The sequence below is a fragment of the Diaporthe amygdali genome (genome assembly GCF_026229845.1).
Source record: "Diaporthe amygdali strain CAA958 chromosome Unknown NODE_1_length_4327563_cov_65_473760, whole genome shotgun sequence".
In the NCBI taxonomy this organism is placed as follows: domain Eukaryota; kingdom Fungi; phylum Ascomycota; class Sordariomycetes; order Diaporthales; family Diaporthaceae; genus Diaporthe; species Diaporthe amygdali.
The window spans coordinates 1,583,365-1,604,329 of record NW_026517021.1 but is presented as its reverse complement, the minus strand read 5'-3'; the positions used below and the strand labels follow the sequence as shown (position 1 = coordinate 1,604,329).

Below are 20,965 nucleotides of genomic sequence, written 5' to 3'. Positions count from 1 at the left end.
AGCATCAGAGCGAGGAGTTGTTGACGATGAAATGGCGCGAATTGTTTGGAAAACTTGCAGAGACCATAACCTAAGCATTTGGACGGACTTGCTTACATAATATTCACTTGTTGGTAGCTGCGCCCCTTGCGAATTGTCCAACAGGACCATCTAAGTGGGCTGATGTTGCACTCAAAGGATCATATGGCCCCAGGCCCTCATTTGTCCACGCCTCATCAATAAATAGATAGCCAACAGGCCACAAGGCTACGACGATCCCCAGTAGAACTCAATAAATAAATCTTAATTGGTTCGGGTGTGTTCTCATCTCCACAGATAAGTTCAGGAAGCCGGCCTGGCCCAAGAGCTTTGTTCCGGTGTCCGCTTGTTGGTTCAGAACAGACAACGTTTGGGTAGTAATGTTTCTGGAGTCACAGCTTGCAGCCAATGTCTGAATGAAGATCTGCCTTACCCGGCGTGGCCTCCAACAGCATCACATCGTGACAGCATCGTTTTAGAAGCATGTTGGCCTCAAGGCCGCAGAGCCGGCTGGCCGCTTCCACAGGTTTACGTGGCTGGAGTGCAAGAGAACAGTGTTGGTGATCCTCCCAGAATAGTTTTCCCGATTAAACTACGAGAGATCACGATAGAGAGGCCCAGATGCGCCATGGAGACATATATAGAGAGTCTCCTGTCCTAATCAATAATTTCCCTCGGTCAGACTTACTCGAATTACCTATCTACAACATCAAAGCCTAGAGCTTTCTCTTTGAGACCGAACCTGAATTTCATTTTTATCTTCACTCATCCACTCATTCATATATCGACTTCAGTGCTATCCAAGTATGCCTTCCAACAGCTCTTCCCGTAGCAACGTCCAACCTGCGAGGACCCAATCGCCATTACGAAGTCAATCATCCACGCCAACGTCGACACCCCCAGGATCCCGTCCAGGCACGTCCAGCTCGAATGGCTCGACCTCTTCAACGAATCTTGACATCCTCACGGGGGTCCGGGTAGTCCTGCAAGACCAGCCTGACCCACTGAAAGTGACAAATTTGCAGCCAACTTCAAGGTACTTCAGGATCACTGTTTTTGCACTTCATCGCGCTTTGTCCATGCTTGAAACATCCCGGGGCAGATATGTTTTGAGCAATATCGGGGTTGAAGAGTGCGAATCTTGGGGCCCTAGGGCTGCGAAAAGCCTCGTTTTCAAGCAAAATCCCAAGGCAAACCCGAACGCCATGAAAGACTACGTCAATGAATGGCTGCAGAAACTCCGAAGAAATGCTCCTACGGTGACCATAAGTGATAGAATTCAAGGTGACGGTGTCACTCAGCGTCTAGACTGGGGCAACAGTCCGTCTGAGTACATCGTTACGAAGGCCGTGTTGTTCCGTGTCAACAAAATTGTGAGTCTTGTTATAGCGACGTTCAATTTCAGTGTCCTCATTAGGTGCAGACATATGAAAATACTGATGTTAATATACGACAGCTTCTCGATAATATTATCACTGCTGCGAATAGGAAGAACACAGCAAATTTCGAGCGCTCTCTCTTTTTTCTCACATTGACTATTGCTCACGAGCTGATCCACGTCTTCACTGGCTACATAACAGGAGACGCGTTGCGGAACACACCACCAGCAGTCAATCACCCTCGCGGCTTGAGTGGCAGCATGAGGCCGGGCGAGGCTGGACGAGCCTGGGAACGCGGATTCATCGGATACATCACGAAGTCGTACTTTGACAGTAATGACCCCCTTGGAACAGCACAGGCGGGTATCATGTACGCCTGCGAGGTTGAAACTAGAGGCTATGTTATAAAACAAGCCTGGATCAAACAATTTCTGCAAGGCAGTACGTGCTTCATTTTAGCTCTGAGCGCCTCTGATGCAACTGACAAACGAGTTAGATGTAACTACCCTGACGCTGCAGAATGGCCTAGAAGTGAATGCATCCGGAAAACCGGTTGCTCTCACCAGTGCTATGAAGACGATGGAGTCGACTCGGCCAAGCGGAAAGCAAAAGGGTACCGATGACGTGTACGAGACAATCGATGTCATCAATGAACTTCCTCTCGTACGCGTTGGGAGCGCTGAACTCAAAAGCATATTAGGGATAGCCACTGATATGACCAAGATCATGGCTGCACAACGCAATGTTGGTTGATGTCGACGAGAGCAATCCTGGTGTTGAGTCCCGCGGGCGGGATTGAAGATATACCTTGTGTTGTAAGAGGACGGGGCAGTAACAAGATGCGCACTCTTTTCGCTACCAACTACTGTACTTTCGCTCAGACATGACTAAGATATAGAGTTGAAGGAATATCACACACATTGCAATGTCCTTCTGCCTCGTCAGCATGGCGTGACTAAGTACTTTGAAGCAATGAGTCGCATTCCCTTTAAGTGCGACATCGTAACATATGCCTAAAGCGACGGTGACTACTGTAATGAGGCTTTTTCTAGCTGATTGGCTAAGAGAATACTGTAGCACTTATCGTTAGGACCGACAGCGCGCCCGATCACAGGCCAAGACCTTGGGAGGAGGCAAAGGACGGAGGCCCGAATCCGAGGGAAGCAGGGTCGAGCCCAGTCCGCACCTGTTGCTTCCTTGATGGAGCCACCTCACAACTGCCAACGCGAACTCGTGTTTGAAAATTAAATGGCTTTGCTATCCCATCCACTGAATACTGCATTACATCCGCATTCAAGAACTACTCAGTCTATTCAACATTCAACAGGAACATGGTCAGGCGCGCTGGGCCAGGACGCATACCCATTGTGTGGACAACTCTGGCGGAATCCACGACAGCCTTACCAACTACCCGAGGCCTTCTGCGCAGCACGCCTGCACGTAGTCAGAAACACCATAGACACAACAACCAGAATCACCAATCACCGCAATCGCTAGCGATTACCGTGCGTACGCACAACGAAGCCCTGCCAACCTTGTCCATGTCAGAAAACAAGATCATATCCCCTTCGAAGTTTCGGAGCTTCCCCTTCCTTGCACAGAATGAGCTTCCCAAGAATGCCTCTTACACCCTGCGTCGTTCACTTCGCTGACACAGAGCTGTATTGGAAATCTTCTCAACGGAGTAATATTTGATTGTAGTGTCTGCGACCCCAGGAAATTGAATTATTCAAAACGGACTTCATTGGATCCAATGTTAAAGCCGATAATAGACATATGGAGGTTTTGATTCCAGCGAGGACATCACAGCATCGATGGCGACGAAATGCCACACGGATTGCCTTCGCTCGCTCACATACGACATGGACATTTCCCCTACTCTACAAGGAATCGCCAAACATTTTCCAGATGAACGTGGCTGCGCGTATTTCGCTGTGCTTTGGGGAGATTCTTTACTTGGGGATCTTCATGGTTGGCATCTGTATGTATGGTTCTCATGCCTGTCTGGCTACAGCAATGATAGAGCCAACTGAGAGCGTTAGCTGTTTATTGCCCCACCGCAGCCCACATGGAACTTTGACTCGTCGCGGCTGCCTGAGCGTCAGATTTTACTAGACTCATACACCAAAGAATCCCAATGAGGACCCGAGTCTTTCAATCCCGTCTTTGGACCCAACTGGGCATTGGCTTCCCACGATGTGGTCGATCCCCCCTGCCAGTATATTTGGCGATGGCAAGGAATCCGACGAACTTGCAACAAATGGTGAAGAAGATAGCCACAGCACCAGCCGTCATCTAATTAATCTCAGCAATGAAAAAAATCCCACATTTGAGACTCTACCGCCCGAATTGCGATCTCAAGTTCTCTCCAATGTCCGAGATCTACGCACACTGAAATCGCTTGTCCGCGCCTCGCCCGCATACCACGAACAATACAGATTGAATCGCGACCGCTTTCTTCAGAATTGTCTGGAGTACGAGCTGGACGGCCTTTATGTCGACGGCGTGGCCACACTCAAATCTCGTGTTCGCGAGCTAGGCCGAAGGCGGACCGACGAGACCATTACCGCCTTCCTGGGTTCCTACCGATGTTGGATATCAGGTCATGATTCCGCTGCAAATGTCCCGTCGCTTAACTCCTCAGACATCCACTGGCTTTGTGCCTTCCACCTGTCAGTTGCAGTACCACTGGCCAATTTGTTCTGCCAATGGGCCCTCGCCAATCTTGAAAGGGCTGCGGCTTCTTCTGCTGAGGAGGCAGCCCAGGATGAGCCACAAATATCGATGGGTTTCTCTGTGCTGTCCAAAAGCGAGCGAATCCGCGTCTTCCGAGCTTTGTATCGGTGCGAAACTTACGCTCATCTCTTTGGACGAAATAAAGGCGAGCGAATCGGAGCGTTTCGTAATGCTGAAATCACGGAGATTTTTTTCAATATTTTTCAGCCTTGGGAAGCTGAGGAAGTTGGGTGCATCGACTTTTTTATCAGGAGCAAGTACACGGATATTTTCAACGAAGTCAAGGCGGACCTCCATCCAGACAGCCCTAGATTCGATGACGACAGGGGCCCGGGATGCTGCCCGGATCCTGACGGTTCTTATGAGCTGGATACTTTCTGGAATGGTGAGTTGAACACCGAGCTGAGTCTTCCTCGTCATCCCATCTTTCTACGTATTTCCGAGACTTGTGTACACCATGCTGACTAGACTATGACCTCTGTCAACGGTGCAGATTATATGGAAGGCACCGTTTCGCGCGGTATCAAGATGACAGCACGACTCCTAGCAATCGATAAGCATGATCAACTCGTTGACAAGATGGCTCGCTGTCTCACTCCCTGTCAATACCTAGACGCGTCTATAAACGCGTCCTTGAGTACTTTGGCGCAAGCTGACAGACGAGAGGAGCTCAACCACACCCCCAATGCTAAGGACGACGCCGAGGGACGCGATCCCTTGTCATTCCCCGGGGATACGATGCCACCGAGAGGACCACCCCTGGCCTGGGTGCTCTTGTGGGGAGGCAAATACGTCAACATCTTTGGAGAATATGTACCAGGGCCACTGAAGGCTTATGGATGGGTTATGTGGGATGAACGTCGCCTAGTTGATATGCGTGTGAAAAAACTCATCACTGACCAGTGGAAGACAGCGCCGGAGCTTGTGGACGAAATTCAACAAGACTATCCCTGGCTGAGTGACGTAGGAAAAGGTACCGATACACTTCCCTGAGAATATTTTAAAATGAGATATCCATGACGGACAGCGTCTGTGTAGCTGCGTCAAATTTTCACAAAATTGAATGATGGAATTTTGAGAGCCACGACAGCAAAGGGGAAATCATGGTTACGTCGACGTAACGAGCGATTTGTGGCGTTTTTGCGTCTGAATAAACCATGTTCTGAATCACAACAGATCCACGCAAGAAGAGCTCGTGATATTTTCCCTTCATTCTCACGAAGGATTCGTTTGTTTACGGTGAAGGTTCAAAGTTTGCGCAACTGCTCACCTAGCTGTAGTATAGCCGTAGCACCAGTAATCACGAGGAGCGCCTCAGAGACCCGGGCAGTTGTGAAGATCGGACTTCATCCTTTTTTTTTTTTTTTTGGCAAGAGCTGAGTGTCCGCGAATTTGTTCTTACAAGGAAGGCACTTCTGAGGTAGACGGAGTGGAAGTTCCGTTTCAACTTTTCGGTCATCCCCGGTCGTCACTGAGCCGTGGATCCATGCTAGTTGCAAAGGGACTTCTTTTCCCATCTTCTTCGGATCTCCCTTCCCTCAAAAGAATTCCCGAGCTGTAACTGCTTCGCTGATTCTCCCCTGTTCCTTATTTCCTTCCATGCCTACCACAGTGACCTACATACCACCCGCATCCCTACGATGACTTCTTCCTACGACCTCCAACTTGAGCCCAACAGTGTCGTGGGAGCCCCAGTCGACCACACACATTTGGGCCACACGCTTGCCAACGGATGATCTGAGTGAGCTCTGCTCCAGCTGGCCTTTCTTTGCGCTTTCATTGCCGGCCTCAAGTCCGCCATCTCGCTGGACAGGTTGGACAGCTCAGTCGCCCACTTATCCGCTCGCTCTGTGTGAAGGTCAATTTCTCCCGGGCTGCCTGACCAAACACTCTTAACGCCCATCAACACTTACGGATCCTGCATTTTTTCGATCACTCTTATTCGACCCATATAGTGTCTACAATTTCGGCATTCGGGGACCAGCGACGCCTACCATCCCAAAGCCAAAATGGCCGATCATGTCACACCCCTCACCTCTCGGATGCGGCAACTTGATCACGATATCTTGCCTAGGACCGACCGCTCCGCAGATTCTGGCTATGCCTCCTTGGAAGTATCTCCCTCGAAGACTCGCCCAATAAGGCACTCAAACCGGACTTCTCTGTCTCTGGTCTCCAGGCTTGAGAGCGAAAGCTTGCAATCCTACGATGGCACTGGCTCCGAAGCATCAGGGTCTAAGAGCACAGACAGTGAATCGAAGCAATTAGTCTTTTCATCGCCATGTGCAGGCCGAGGGAAGTCGGCAACTCTGCCACGAACAGCACGCAGACGGATATCGCGGACAGACTCCTATCCCATGCTACCAGAGCATCAGATTCATCATCCTCGGTATGGATCTGATACCGCAGTCACTGGGTCCAGAGCCAATTCCCTGAGAGCCCTAGATCGCTTTGTGCCTCTGAGAGACCACAAGACACCAGGATCTGAGAAATTACGCACGACCAAGCCCCTGGAAGAATTGACCCCCTCCGAGCGTCTTGTCCGTCATAATAAAGATGCACCCGATCCTTTCTGCTTCAAGCGGCGACCATTGCCACCATCTCCAACCGAGTCTCGAAAAGCGACACGGCCGGGACAGGGTAGGACCGTACTTGATCACCGATTCCACCATCAAGCAGAAAGAAGGGTGAGGTGCCCAATGACTCCAATCCCCCAGATTTCCCCAGAATCATTATTTCTTCATCTACGTAGAATTACAGCTGATAAGAAAGCATTGCAGGTGAGCAACAGTGTCTGGTCTGTTGGAGGGGTGGCGCCTAGCCACGGAGCTGTCAATGACGGCCGTGGTGGTCTGGTACAAAGCGGCACGAACGCACCTATGTTCAATACCCTGTTTCCGCCATCAAAGCCCAAAGCTCAGGAAGATGTCGAAAAACATGAGGCTCGGCTGGCATCAGCATTCGACATCGACTGGTCGTCGAGGATTCTGGGCTTCGACCACTTGTCGGTCCCATTAGAAAGGCAACACAAGAAATCCTACCCAATATTGAAGAAGACTTACTGGGATGGCATCCAGCTGGTCAAAGATGACCAGTCCAATAACTCTGCATCCAAAGTAAAGAATGAGATGCGAACACTCCCGGTAGCCCCATTCAAGGTTCTTGACGCACCAAGCTTGAGGGATGATTACTACTGCTCAATCCTGGCCTTCTCACCTGTCTATCAGACACTAGCTGTCGGTCTAGGCACGAGACTCTATAGCTGGTCGGAGGAAACGGGTGTGCAGACACTGGAGGATAACGGTCCAAGTGATTCATCGTGGCTGACTACAGTCGACTTCTCTTCGAGGCAAGGGAGGAAATGCATCCTCGCCTACGGTCGGTCGAACGGACTCTTGAATCTCATGTCCCTATGGGATGCGCCCACACTCTATGACCGCCAGTACCCTCGTTTTCGATTCGCTCCCCATGTAGAAGAGGCACCAGTCGCATGTGTGAGCTAGAAACCGACCGTCACAAACCGCCCATCTGTAAATCCTTACAATCCGGGGCCTTCGGTTGAGAACGAAGATCTCCTCGTCGGTGACGAACACGGCAATATTTTTTACTACGCCGTCGAATGGCCCTTGACCTTCGAGACCTTTCGCCACAATTGGCGAGGGAGTGTCCAATGCCTCGCCTATATCTCAGCTCACACGCAGCAAATATGTGGGCTCTCCTGGTCTCCCAGCGGCGATCTGTTCGCGACCGGAGGCAATGACAACATGTGCTTTCTCTTTGAGACCGAGAAGGTCACAACGTTTCAAGAGGAAAGCGATCCCGATCAGGACATGAGCAGGCTCTTCGCTGCCTTCCGAGAGCCAATTCCGCCCCAGGGATTTAACCTCAGACAATTCTTGGGAAGTATGGCCCCTGAGACAGGTCCATCAACGTCATCGCCAATGCCCGCAGCTGGAGATGCCTCGTCGAGCCAGCGCCAAATATCGAATTCTTCGTCTGGCAGCGCTGGTAGCCGACTCACTGCGATGGAATCCATTGACGACCGCATTTCAAGCATACCTGCGCCTTCGCTCTTCGCAAGTTTCTTCCGCCCAAACACAACCACACGCTTCTGGGATTTGAATCGTCTCGTTGCCGAGCGTGTGCAACCTCGCTATCCACCGTCCCTGCCGAGCAATGTTCCCGTCGCCTCTGAACAATTTCGCAACCCCATTTCCGACACTTCTGGGGAGCCACGCCACGTCGAGGAGCGACATGCGAAGCATCGTTGGGAACATACGGCGGCCGTGAAAGCCATCGCATTCTGTCCTTGGCGTAAAGGCCTCGTCGCCACTGGCGGTGGCTCCCACGACAAGTGCGTCCATTTCTATCACACGACGTCAGGGGTTGCGCTTGCAACCATCGCTGTCCATGCGCAGGTCACCAGCCTGATCTGGTCAACCACGAGAAGAGAAATCGCTGCCACATTCGGTTATGCACAGCCAGACCACCCGTACCGGATCGCTGTTTTCTCATGGCCTGAATGCCGGCAAGTCGCGGCGATACCCTAGGAGGGCGAGCACCGTGCACTCTACGCTGTATCATACCCACGGGGCCCACCGGACCGGAAAGCAGCCAGAGATGCTACTGGACAGTCGAGAGATTGGAGAAATAGAGAGAAGAAGAGGAACCGGACTTTCATGGAGGGTTGCATTGTTGTAGCAGGCAGCGATGAGAGTATCAAGTTCCATGAGGTGTGGTCCGGTGGAAAGAAGGCTACCGTTGGCGGCGTGGGGCTGTTGGGTGGGAGTGACATCCTCGAGGATCTAGAAGGAATCGAGAAGGAAGGTGATATCATTCGCTAATCGGTCGCCAATTCGTAAAGGTGGCGAGGCATCGCCGCAGACGGTAAAGTCTGGCCTTGTGTCTCCGGTATTGCTACTGGCTTCCGGTTGCTAAAGGAAAGTTGATAGCGTGCGTTGGCGTATATGGACGGTGGCTCATTGTCATCGAATAAAAGCAGCAGATTGAACGAGTAGGTAGTGATGTGGTCCTAGGGAGGCGAGTTGTCGGTCGATGGTCGTCGTGGTCCCTGGGATCGTTCATTCCGCTTAATAGCATCTCTTGTCCGTCACTGGATCAGTCATTTGTGAAGACATTGCTCTTTGTTATCCCTGCGCTACACAGCGAATGCGATATCTGACAAAAAGAACACGACGCGCGGTTGGTGTGTATCAAACAGCTAGTCCAAATAAAATAATCCACCAACTCCTACGGGCCTGAGAACCCGACCAATACCCGTAATCATAAACCTCATGAGACGCCGCGAACCTTGCGCGCTTATCCTGTATGCGTGATGCTATCCCTAGCCCCCTCCTCTCCACCGTGTATCAAACCTTGTGGATTTCTATTAATCGGGCAGCGATCTCTGCCCCCCAACCCTTTTCTTCATCATCCAAGAACTTCACCCTACGAGGGAAACGACACGGTGATGGCCCCGGAGGTGGTGTGGCACTTGAGGTTGCCGCCGACGCCGTCCGGGCCCTTGCGGGCGATGACGCGCTCCTTGAAGCCGGGGAACTCGTCGTCCCGCTTTATGACCTCGACGCCCTTGCCCGAGATGCCGATCTTGCCCGTCAGGCTGTCCGCGTCGATGCCGCCCTCCCACGCGGCCGGGTACGACAGGCGGATGGCGGCGCTGGTGGTGCTGTGGCGCGCGTTCAGGACGTGGATGGCGGGGGAGGCCTGCTGCTCCAGGTCGGCGGCCGCCTCGGGCGCTGGGGCCGCCGGCGCGGGCGCGTCCGCTGCGGGGTTCTCCTCGTCGCCCAGGAAGCTGTAGGGGTCCTTGTCGCCGATGGGTGTGAATTCTGCGTCGCCGGATGCTGGTGTTGGTGGCGACGGGGGTGCTGGCGGCGCGACGTACGCGCCTGTCTGGATGTCCTTCCAGAGCGCATCCATCACATTGATGACCGTCGTGCCGCTTGTGGTCGAAGACTGGAGGACCGAGCTGCCGTCGCCAGAGGACTGGATCTGCGATTTGTCGTACACTGGGAGCAGGTGTAGGTCGATGTTACCCGATGTGGTGTGAATCTTGCACGAGTGGCTGAATGCGACCGACCCCTTGATGGAGCCGGACATGCTTTTTAGGTCCACGCCATACTGTCGCGGCGGGATTATGTCCTGAGCCGTAACTCCAACCGCGGTACCTTGGGACTGCATGGTCAAGGTCGCCACAGCGGCCTCAACGGGCTCGTGTAGCTCGATCGGTCCTGAGGTCGAGTGCGCGTAAAGGATGGCCGGCCGCGGCTTGTCCTTGAGTGCTTCCTTGGGCTGGACACCGGCACGGATTGATCCAGCAATGGTTTCCAGGCCGAGATAGTCGTAAAGGGGCCATGATCCAGCAATGGCATTGGACAAAGTCTTGACCTCGATGTATCGCGAGTTCAGGTTGAACGTCTTGGGTGCTCCCTCAAGCATGACCTGCTTCGGATCTGCCTCGCCGTCTGTGGCCGCAACGACGGTCCCGATTGTGCTGGCTAGCCGGGCGAAGTTGTTGAGCTGGATTGATAGATTATCCAGTAGCTTGACACCGAGGTGTACACTTTCGACGTTCAAGCTATCCAGTACGCTTCCTGGAGGTGCCCACAGAGTCGCACGAATCTGCAAGCAAGGCGATTGCCCGTTGTTCGAAGGCCACGGGATCGACAGTGGGGTGAGAACATAGAGACGTTGCTCGACATCGTCCCAGTCCAGGTCGAGCTCGATCTGGTCGTCGTTGGAGACAATTTCCAGGGTCATTGCTGGCCCTGGGGTTCCATTACCGGCCCGCCGGACGACAACCTCGCCACTGACACGGACGTCCCGTCCGCCTCGAGGATGGTCCTTCTTGACATCCTGGAAGAATGAGACGTTGCGTGAATCGGAGAACTCGACTTTGAAAGTCTGCACGGGGTACTTGATTTCCTTGGTGGCGCAGAGGTCGCTCTCGGCCCAGGGCATCTCTCCATCGTAGGGTGGGTATGCCAACCTCGTACCATCGTCATCTTCTGCCGGCAGTTTGCTGATAGGAGAACTTCCAGAGCCACCGCTAGGCACATGGATCCTTCTCTGCGTAGAGTTAGCTTGACTGAGAGAACTGGCCATTATCAAGTCTGCAGCAGATTGATGAAGGAGATGTGAGTGTGGCAGGTGAGGTTGCTTGGAAGAGCCACAGAGGAGGGTGCTCTTTGAGAATCGCCACTCATGTGTTGCTCAGAGGGGCTGCCGTGTCACCAGCAACAGGTTTATGTATAATGAAATGATCGACAGGACTGCAAGGAATGGGACATATGATGCTCACCTCGTCCTTCACACCTAGGAAAGAGCTGACGAGGAACCCAATCGTCACAAAAAGTAAGACTACGCCTAGCGCGACCAGCTTGCAGGTCCTGCCATTGAGTTTGGACACGCGGCTCCTCACACGATCTCTCCAGTTCCCTGTTCGCGTGAAGGTGTAGTCGTCGTCCGCCTGTCCTCCCATATCTTGGGGAATGGTCTGATATTCGTGGCTGGCCAGCAGGCCCCGTGACTCGGATTCTGAGATGCGACCCATGTTGGATGGCTGGAATGTCTGGTAGTTGGAGGACGTAGTGGTAGGCGAGGTGGGAGAAGGTGTGTACGCAGGTGGTGCGTCGCTGAAGAGAGACGAGCGCTCGGAATATATCGTGCCGCTGCGATGCGAGCGTGACGGAGCTGCTGAGGCGGATGGCGTGTATCTCTGGCTGTATGGCGCGGATGAGAGGCCAGGTCCGTAGGCGTATCTCGATTGTCCGGGCCCAGATGTGATCGACGGATTCGAGTTCAAAGATGGAAATGTGGAAGAGCCACCGTCCCCAGAGGGTGGAAGGGAGGCAAAGTTTGATGGATATGGCCGGCCAGCTCGGCGCCTGCTCAGCTCGCGTTCTTCTTGAGCTTCCCTTGCCTTGCTCTCGGCAGTGCTTCCTTGCTCCAGGCTGGGATCGTTGACCCAAATGTCTGGCACATGCGGAACTTGGGATGATGCCGCCTCAGAGTAACGCGACGATGGGTTGGCATGTGCTGAACCCTGACTACGTGACGGCGACAGCGGATGATTGTCTAGATTGTTGTCGGTCGGGTAAGCAGGATCATACTCTGACGTGGAAGAGTCTCCAGAGCGGCCAAAATATCCATCCGTGGGTGACAGGACTTGTTCCTCGTCGTGGTCTGCAACGTGTTGCCCGTGGTGCTGCCGCAAATCATCCCCCACACCACTACCGAGACCAGCACCAGCACCAGCACCACCAGCTACAGCTCCTGAACCAGTACCGAGCCCGTACCCATGCGTGTTTCTGTTTTCACCTCCGTCCGCCCACGGCTGCTCTTCGACGTCTGAGTCGTCGAGGCCCGAGTACATGTTGTCTGAATAAGGGTAGGTGGGCATGGTGCCGAAACGCCTTGGCGGGGAGCTTTGAAACTATCGACGGCCGCCAAGCCCAGAATTCTAGATGCGCAAAGACGTTGATCCGCTTGGCGTTGCTTGCTTACTGCCGAGTGGAGTGGGATAAAAATGGAACGGCACAATGGGGAAGGCAATTCGAGAATTACGACGCAGGTTGAAGTCGTCGTCAGAGTCTCGAGAGAAGTTCAGAAAGGTACCCAGTAAGTGGCATGTAAGGAGGACGGGAGAGGAAGCGCGTCAACGGGGGAATTGAGTCCGGCAGGGCCGTTTCGATTACATGTACCTATGTTCAATCGAGCCGCACGACTTGGAGGATCAGGTTTAACGAGGTCGCTACGCACAAATAGAGTTAGATGGCGACGGAGCCTCCCAGCACAATGGGAATGGCACGTCGAGATAGAGTTGCACTAGGACAAGAAACAACAAGGCGCCTCGTCAGCCTGGCAGATCGCACGATAGCACCCAAGTATCTTGGAAGGCTGGGCAAAGTGGGACATTGGCGGCGCTGGGTAGCGTGAGTGACATGTTTCCAGAACAATTCTGCCCTCCCCCAAGAGAAAGAAGCCTTCAAACTCCGACACGGCTTGGTGCTGCGCTTGTGCCGAACTCCGTAGTCGGTAATTGCTTGGTCCAAAGAGGAAGCTGATAACAACCTTTTGCCCCTCAGGCCGAGAGATAGCAGCCATAAGCATGGGACAACATCCTTCCGCATAGCAATGACTCTCGACGCGCGGGCCTGGGGGCCATAGTCTTGTAGCCTCAAGAGTTTAGTCCTCTTCTAGACTAAATCGCTGCGAGTAAGCTTGCAGGAAAGAGGGGTCGGGCGATGGAAAATGCTTCATTGGCCAATCCGCAACGGCAGCATGGGGTTCGGAGGAGCGGTCTTACGAATACCCTCACCCACAGAGATGCCTCTACCCTGGCGACAGAAGTGTGCCTGATGACGACTCTCGAGTCACTTAGATATTCGATCACGGCCACCCCTGTCTGTGAATCAAGGTTGACGCGTTTGCATCCTGCATCTAGAGGCCGGTTGGAAACATCTTACACCGACAGCTGGCTTCGGCTGCGAGCATCACAGCCAGTACATTGAATTGAATAGTCTTCATTTGATGCCGTCAGAGCGGTATGAAATCCACTCATGGCACTGAGTCTGCCGGATATATCGCCAACAGGCTGTTGATCCACCATACGTGCCTCTCCTGGTATCACCTGTATTCTACTTTGCTTTCCTTGTTTCTCTACGCCTTCGACATAGATCAGCTCATATGCCGGATTCAAATCAGTGCTCAAGCCATGTCCCGCCTGTCTCAAACGCCTAAGAAGATGCCTTCGTGAAGACTGCTTTGCAGTCTCTGTTCGCTTTCGCCTGTTGGTCGCCGTTCCATCAGATGTTGATGTTTCTTTGAGGGGTGATGGACCGCCCGTTTGGCTTACATCCCCACGAAATTTGATGTTCAGTGCTGCCTCGTCCGATGCTTCTGTGAGAACCTCTCCCACTCGGTCAAAAAAGTCCGAGGTAGCAACGTCGTCGTTTCAGTGCAGGCCGAGGAAACTCTTCGAGTTCTCGTAGACGATCCACGTGATGCTGAGAGCCGGCGCGACCTTGAGCAGATTCGGCGTCAATCCCTTGTACATCCCTCGCAAGCCCTCATTACTGTACGTCTTTCGCGCCACGTCCCAGATGCCGGTATAGGTTGGTGGGTGCATGACCGTGCCCTGGGTCTGAAGTCGCGTGCGAAGGACGTTCAGAGGGTAGACCACAGTGGCACCGAAGGCACCTGAAGTCGCACCAATGATGCCAGTCACGACGTTCCCAGGGGCCGCATCCTCCTCGTGGAGCCCATAGTAGCGGGCCTTGTATCGCGTGAAGGTCTTCTTCAGGAATTCAAATGTGCCCATGTCGATCGCGCTGTACGGGAACATGCCGACCAAGCCCATGGTGATGCCTCGGTACGCACTCCGGAAACCTCCCTCAGCGACCATCTTCTTGGCGGTCTGAACAAGGAGCGCGTTGCCAGTCAGACCACCTTCGACCGTCTCGCATTGCAGACGGAACTTGAGGGTATCTAGTGGATACACGCAAAACCTGGACAATGGGTGTTAACGGCACTCCTGAATGTGTTGCGCGTAGCTTAGCGAAGTGCACTCACTGTGCAGTCATGCCTGCAACACCACCAGCAGCAAACTTTGAGTAGGGGTTGATCCTGGTCGGATCGTCATGTCCCTCGAGGGTGGCAAGGGTGCGCTTTGCAGCCTCGTACGAGCCGAACTAGAGATGGTCAGTTGAGATTCTTCTTGCATCAGGAAAGAAATGAAGCAACATACTTTGATTGCAGTTTCGGGCATGATCTTGATCACATTCAGCCCATTCCCTGTGGCAGATGTCAGCTCTGCATTGACAGCATGATTCGCTTTGGGCGAGAAGACGCCCGATTGATGCCATCCCAAAACACAAAGATGGCTTACCTGCGAAAAAGGTGCGGAAACCGCCAGCCTTCCACAAAGCGTGGACGGCATCACCAATTGGCTTGCCAGCCGCTCGGACAGCAGCCAGCGGTTGGCCTTGCTTAACAACATCAGCAGCGACGCCGGCCTTTGTCTTGGTGTTGACGAGCAGGTAGACCTTGAGGCGATCGAGTGGAGCTGTCGCCGTGCGCGAGATCCCGCCTGCGAGAGCACCGGCGAGAAAGTAACCTGGTTCAGGCAGGTATTGGGTTAGTCTCGATTTTGTAAGCTTATCCTCGCACTCCTCGTCATCAAGTTCGCGCCATTGCAGCTGGGGATGGTGGTCGTGGATGTCCAAAAACTCGTGCTCGTCGTCACTGCTGATGCTGCTGCCTCTGCTGCTGCCGCCGAATGAAGTGCCCGAGGTGGCTATGACCTTGAGGCTCCTGACAGCTTCTCCAGTCACCTGCTGGATGGTGCCTTGAACGCTGCCAGCAGCGGGTTGAGGGGTGTTGGCGTAAGCAGCTGCCATTTCGTTGGTGTTTGCTGTCGCCGCAGGGTCGTCTTCGAGTGGTGGTTTGAGTTGTGAGGAGATGGGTGGTTTTCTCGAAGACGAGGTTGGTTGCGACGAGGGGTCTGTCGCAGTTGAGGTTGCGGTCGTGGGTCCAGGTTGATTGAGGTTGGGAGACGGATCAGGAGGGGCAGGTTGTGCAAGCCTGACAATAGAGCCAAAAAGTGCGTGAAGAAGGAAGCCGGTCGTACCTATGCCCTCGAGTGTTTCTTCCGTGACCATAGAATCGCCTTCAGCATTAAGAGTAACAATTGAAGAATAATAGGACAATGCGGCTTCGAGGGGGGAGCCGCTCGGGTTGGTGGGCATAAACAGCAAAAAGTCTCTTTGCTCACAGCCAGTGATTAGCTTCAACTCTCCCATTCACACGACTACTGAACACAAAGTGAATTGGATACGTTATCCGCCAACTCAACGCCCGTCACGTTGCTAGCCGTTGTAGGTGTTTGCCCACAAAAGGGACCATGGGCCCCAGCTTTGTTCAGCGTGGCCTCGAAAGGCTACGGGCAAAAGCATTCATTGACGGACGCCTAGAGCATGACGACATACGGGGTTTCCCTCCTTCAACCCGCGTAATGGCAGCACGCTGCTATCACACGGCGGAGAGGGACAATGCACAAGGAGAGAGACGCGCAAGGCAAGAAAAGATGTCCAGAGCAAAGGAGGTGCTTACCGCCACTCGTCGAAGCTTATGAAGCCGTCGTGGTTCATGTCGACCTCTTCGAAAAACCCGGCAAGCCGCCTTTTGGGCACGGCGAGCCCTGCCTTCTGGAAGGCCGCCCTGAGTTCCTCCTGGCCCAATTTGCCATCGTGATTCCGGTCAATGGACTTGAAAAGCCGGAGCAGCTGGCGCTCGGCAGCCTCGACGAAGACTCGAAATTCTGAACAGCAGCCAGGCAAGGTCAGCGCTTGCTCGACTCACAAGTCTCTGCTTATTTTACGCCATACCTTCGTACTGTATCTTGCCGTCCCGGTTCGTGTCGACCGCCCTGACAACCTCCCCTAGCAAGTCGTCGGCATTCTTCAAAGCTGTGCTTGCGCGTTAGCCGGTGTCTGGAGCACAACACAACGGACTCGGTCCGAGCTGACGATGGTCTATCCTCCGCAGGCCCTTCTGCAGCCCCTTCAGGTCCAGCTCCCCTGTGCCGTGCGGGTCCAGCTTCCTCCACAGGTCCTCGACCCTGCTATCGCGCTGGTTCTGTGACTCCTCCATCCCCATCTCGAAGTCCTTGACCACTTCGGTGATCTTCATTCGGATACTATGATATCATCGCAAGGCGGACCGTCGGCGAGGCAACCGGTGGACGGAGGGCTTCGGTGACGTGAGGGGGCGCAAAAATCTGTCCAACCGAGGACGGAGTTGGAAGCGTCGCGCGAAATTGGCTATATTCTATATCATGATTCGGCTCTGCGTTGTTGTGCTATTTCGGGACCGCGAGATAAGCCTCGACAAGCGGCGGGTATGGATAAGTCGTGGCTCGTGTTACTCAGCGTCGCTCGTCGTACAAGGCCAGGGCTATCAGTGGTTACGCGCGATGGTGTTGCTGGATATGCGGCAATCCGAGATGTTGCTGAAGGGGTTTGGCTATGGCTGTGGTTATGGCTGTGGTTATGGTTATGGCTAGCGGCGGAGGGAGCTGTCATCTCCAGGTCTGCTCTGCCAGGGTTCCAATGGCAGGCCCTCCTTTCCAAGGTTTGCTGACAATGAGAACCCACTTTCAGGTACTGTGGTACCAAACTCATCCGGTTGCGCCCCCACCTTGGCTCCTCATCCCCTGATCAAGGATGCGACCTGTCTCTCCTTTCTCGGGCCGAGGCGATCATCCCACTGGACGAGCTGTCTCCTGGCTTCGACCCAAGCTTCCCTTAGAGCCAACCAGGGTGTTCGAATAGTAACCCAGCCCCGCTTGGATGACCCTTGAGTCTTGGTGGGCTCTCCGGCCGCCGACAAGGAGCCGACAAGCCGACGTCCTGACGGAGTTGCGTACCCAGCAGCCTGCTGTGCATCGTGCATCAGACTGTCCAGATCCCACGTCCCGGTCGCAACATTGATCACCACTCAAGCTGCGGCCACAGTGCCGTGAGCTTGTTCAATCATGGCCGCCAACTACTGGGACTCAACCCAGAGGAAGCACTGGCAATTTACCAAGGAGCAGCTGTCCTCGATGCGCCAGAGACTGGAGGATGAAGACCCGGGTCTGGTTCAGAGCTTCGGTTTGCCGCAGTGGAGGCACCTGAACATCTTCTTCAACCAACGTGAGCACCTTTCTTGCTGCCCTCTAGCTTAGCTGGATCACTGACAAAACCTTACCTTCGAACCCAGAGATAAATCGGCTCGGCAAGCGTCTCGGAGTCAGGCAACAGGCTATGGCTACCGCCCAAGTCTATGTCAAGCGCTTCTACATCAAGGTCGAAATTAGAAAAACGAATCCATTCCTGGTCATAACCACCGCCCTATATCTGGCTTGCAAGATGGAGGAGTGCCCTCAACACATCAGGTTGATGAATCAGGAGGCCAGGAGCCTATGGACAGGTACTGTGGCCGTCCTGGCGATACAAGATGAGACGAGACGCCTTAGCTAGTGCAAGGTTGCTGACATATGCTCGAATACCGCAGACATGCAACTGTTCCACGACCCATCCAAGATAGGCGAATGCGAATTCTGGCTGATATCCGAGATGAGCTCGCACCTCATAATACACCAACCATACCGCACCCTTACCAGCCTACAGTCTAGTCTCAACCTGACCCAGGACGAGATAGCACTCGCCTGGTCAATTGTTAACGACCATTACATGACCGACCTGCCGCTCCTCTATCCGCCACACACCGTCGCGCTCACCGCAATACTCCTCGCCATCCTATTCCGGCCCTCGCAGAACAGCAGCCAGAGTGGCTCGTCTCAAGGGTCCGGCAGTGCAATGACCCAGCCAAACATGGCTGGGATCAATGCAGTCACCGCGGCTCTTGCACAAGCTCAAGCACGACAGACACCGACGCCGGGCGCGCCCCCGGGACAGACTCCAGCAGATGCCGCGAATGCTGCACAGTCGGCGGCGCTCACCAAGGAAAAAGGCGAACGCTACTCAAAGGTGCAACGGTTTGGCCTGTGGCTCGCCGAGAGTAACATGGACATCGAGGGCATGGTCGACTGCACTCAGGAACTTATTTCGTTTTATGACTGCCAAGAGCAATACAATGACAAACTCACGCGCGAGCAGATCGTGCGATTTATCAAGGCGAGGGGGCTGGACAAGGGCTGAACTCACACAATATCCCTTGAGACTGTAATCAGAAAGTTGGAGTCAGGTGATCGGTCACCCAGAAGTTGTATTGGAGCTTCTTCACCGACAACCCAGTACCCTGTGGCCATTGTGCGGCTACACGTCCTCTGGTATGCCTCTAGTAGCGAAGGCCCTGCACGCTTGAAGTCAGGCTTGAGATGTCTGGGTCATGACAGAGTTGTGGCATTCGCATGATCGGATTTGTAACGCTGTCCGAAATGACAACACCGGGCTGCTCGATGATCGAGTGAGCCTTGAACCGCTCCGGGAATCCGGCACATCTCAACCGTTCATTTACAGGAGTCGAAAGACTCTAGTACTAAGCTCACAAAGGGCAGGCATTCTTGGAAAACAGATGTGCTCACACCGACATAGGCTGGAAATAGTCTAGAGTCGGTTTCAGGATCAACGGTCACAATCGGGCTTACATTTCTCCAGTGCAATTGAAACTCGTTCCTGGCAGTGCTCTCTCGCTCCCACTGAATGCATATTAGCCGTCTCCAAGACCGGATAGTTACTCTCATGGCATGAGCGCAGCCATCCATTTGAAGTAGGGCGCTCCCCGCACCCCGCGTTCATGTCATCCGGCACTTTCTATTATACAAGCTCGCATTGGCAGACCGGTACGCTTGGTGAGGAATCTATGTCTATAAAGGCTAAAGGCCATTTCTCAAAGCCTTTAAGCGGGCTTTGAATATTTGTGCCTTTTCTTTGGTGGTCAGTTGACGATTACCGAGCGTTCGTCGCGTGTGCACACACAGTATATACAAGATATTTCAGACAAAATGCCCGGCATCATTCAAGAGCCTTCGCTTGAGGGGCTCACGGTGAAAGAACTCCATCCTACATTTGGAGCCGAAATCGAAGGGGTAAATTTCGAGAGCCTCTCTCAAGCACAGTTTGCTGGGATCAAGTCTGCCTTGGCTAAGGTACGAAAGCACTAGTCTGTCTCTGTATTCAATTATTGTCCGCCGGCTGCCCAACGTTTGCATCAGTCACATGAGGCTGCCAGATCTCTAGCGGCTAGATGCAAAGAGGAGGCTTGTGAGTTTAGATGCAAACGATCAAACGGCAACGGGGCCACCTTCGTCTGAGCAGAACAACACGGCTCAAGATCATATCCGACTTCACTTCCTCTCAGAGCAATCTAACCAGTGCACAGTACGGCTTCGTCGTCTTCCGTCGCACCGGCCTCGACGATGACACTCACGTCGCCTTCAGCAAGAAGCTAGGCGAGTTGGACAACATCAAGCGCTACCTCACAGCAGGCCGCAAGCTCCGCTACGAGAACCTAGAGCTCTTTGACGCGGGCAACCTCGACGGCGAGGGCGAGATCGTCCCGCCCGACAGCCCGCGCGCGCACTACAACAAGGGCAACGCGCTGTTCCACGTGGACAGCAGCTTTAACCCGCGGCGGGCGTCGTACTCGGCGCTGCGAGCGGTGGTCGTGCCGCCGGTGGGCGAGGGCGGAGAGACCGAGTTCGCGGACGCGCGGACGGCGTGGGATGATCTAGACCAGGAGACTCGGGCGCTGTTATTAGGAGGCGAGGATGGTGTGGGCTTGGTTGGCGGTCACTCCATCAGCCACTCGCGGAAGATAGCAAGCCCTGAGTTCTTCAAGGACCTCGATGTTGAGAAGGCGTCGATTAGTCTGCATAGGTTGGCGCAGGTCCACGAGCCGTCGGAGAGGATGAGTCTGTACGTGGGCGCACATCTGCACCATGTCGAGGGCCTGGATAGGCAGGAGTCGGATGAGCTGATCAAGAAGTTGAACGACCATGTTACTCAGCCTAAGTACGTTACTTCTGTGGGCTGGGAAAACCCTGGTGACTTGATTATCTGGGACAATCGGGCAGTCTTACACAGGGCAACCGGAGGGTCGTTTGAGGGGAAATACAAGAGGGACATGAGGCGGACGACTGTGCACGATGATGGAAGTTATGCTTATGGGTTGAACGATGTGAATAAGGCGATGCCTGGATTCGATTCGTGGTCAAAGCCCGGTGAGAACAAAACAGTCAGTACATGATGGGGTCATATCTCTTTATTTCAGGTTTCTATCTCCATCCATAGATCGTGCGGACTCGTACC

General features: G+C 53.7%; 7 protein-coding genes across 7 annotated transcripts; 5 read left to right on the top strand and 2 right to left on the bottom strand.

The window, feature by feature from the left end:
- Positions 1 to 824: 824 nt before the first annotated feature.
- On the top strand, positions 825 to 2,150 carry J7T55_006062 (uncharacterized protein; the record flags this gene model as incomplete). Its single annotated transcript, XM_053140174.1, has 3 exons — positions 825 to 1,391; positions 1,475 to 1,838; positions 1,894 to 2,150. 3 exons carry the CDS (start codon positions 825 to 827, stop codon positions 2,148 to 2,150), a joined length of 1,188 nt encoding a protein of 395 aa, XP_053000830.1.
- Positions 2,151 to 3,593: 1,443 nt separating this feature from the next.
- Positions 3,594 to 5,332, top strand: J7T55_006061 (uncharacterized protein; the record flags this gene model as incomplete). The annotated part of the gene is made up of 4 exons (XM_053140161.1): positions 3,594 to 4,220; positions 4,341 to 4,518; positions 4,627 to 5,106; positions 5,310 to 5,332. 4 exons carry the CDS (start codon positions 3,594 to 3,596, stop codon positions 5,330 to 5,332), a joined length of 1,308 nt encoding a protein of 435 aa, XP_053000829.1.
- A 1,680-nt stretch (positions 5,333 to 7,012) lies between these two features.
- J7T55_006060 (WD domain-containing protein) lies at positions 7,013 to 8,977 on the top strand (the record flags this gene model as incomplete). The annotated part of the gene is made up of 3 exons (XM_053140150.1): positions 7,013 to 7,627; positions 7,697 to 8,539; positions 8,684 to 8,977. 3 exons carry the CDS (start codon positions 7,013 to 7,015, stop codon positions 8,975 to 8,977), a joined length of 1,752 nt encoding a protein of 583 aa, XP_053000828.1.
- A 604-nt stretch (positions 8,978 to 9,581) lies between these two features.
- On the bottom strand, positions 9,582 to 12,552 carry J7T55_006059 (uncharacterized protein; the record flags this gene model as incomplete). Its single annotated transcript, XM_053140139.1, has 2 exons — positions 9,582 to 11,219; positions 11,452 to 12,552. The coding sequence occupies 2 exons, from the start codon at positions 12,550 to 12,552 to the stop codon at positions 9,582 to 9,584; spliced, it is 2,739 nt and encodes a 912-aa protein (XP_053000827.1).
- Positions 12,553 to 14,106: 1,554 nt separating this feature from the next.
- On the bottom strand, positions 14,107 to 16,841 carry J7T55_006058 (calcium dependent mitochondrial carrier protein; the record flags this gene model as incomplete). Its single annotated transcript, XM_053140128.1, has 7 exons — positions 14,107 to 14,659; positions 14,724 to 14,842; positions 14,899 to 14,945; positions 15,040 to 15,914; positions 16,263 to 16,470; positions 16,538 to 16,618; positions 16,679 to 16,841. 7 exons carry the CDS (start codon positions 16,839 to 16,841, stop codon positions 14,107 to 14,109), a joined length of 2,046 nt encoding a protein of 681 aa, XP_053000826.1.
- An 844-nt stretch (positions 16,842 to 17,685) lies between these two features.
- Positions 17,686 to 18,853, top strand: J7T55_006057 (cyclin-C; the record flags this gene model as incomplete). Its single annotated transcript, XM_053140119.1, has 3 exons — positions 17,686 to 17,845; positions 17,913 to 18,122; positions 18,207 to 18,853. 3 exons carry the CDS (start codon positions 17,686 to 17,688, stop codon positions 18,851 to 18,853), a joined length of 1,017 nt encoding a protein of 338 aa, XP_053000825.1.
- Positions 18,854 to 19,659: 806 nt separating this feature from the next.
- Positions 19,660 to 20,903, top strand: J7T55_006056 (lpha-ketoglutarate-dependentdichlorophenoxyacetate; the record flags this gene model as incomplete). The annotated part of the gene is made up of 2 exons (XM_053140108.1): positions 19,660 to 19,803; positions 20,037 to 20,903. 2 exons carry the CDS (start codon positions 19,660 to 19,662, stop codon positions 20,901 to 20,903), a joined length of 1,011 nt encoding a protein of 336 aa, XP_053000824.1.
- Between the last annotated feature and the right edge of the window lie 62 nt (positions 20,904 to 20,965).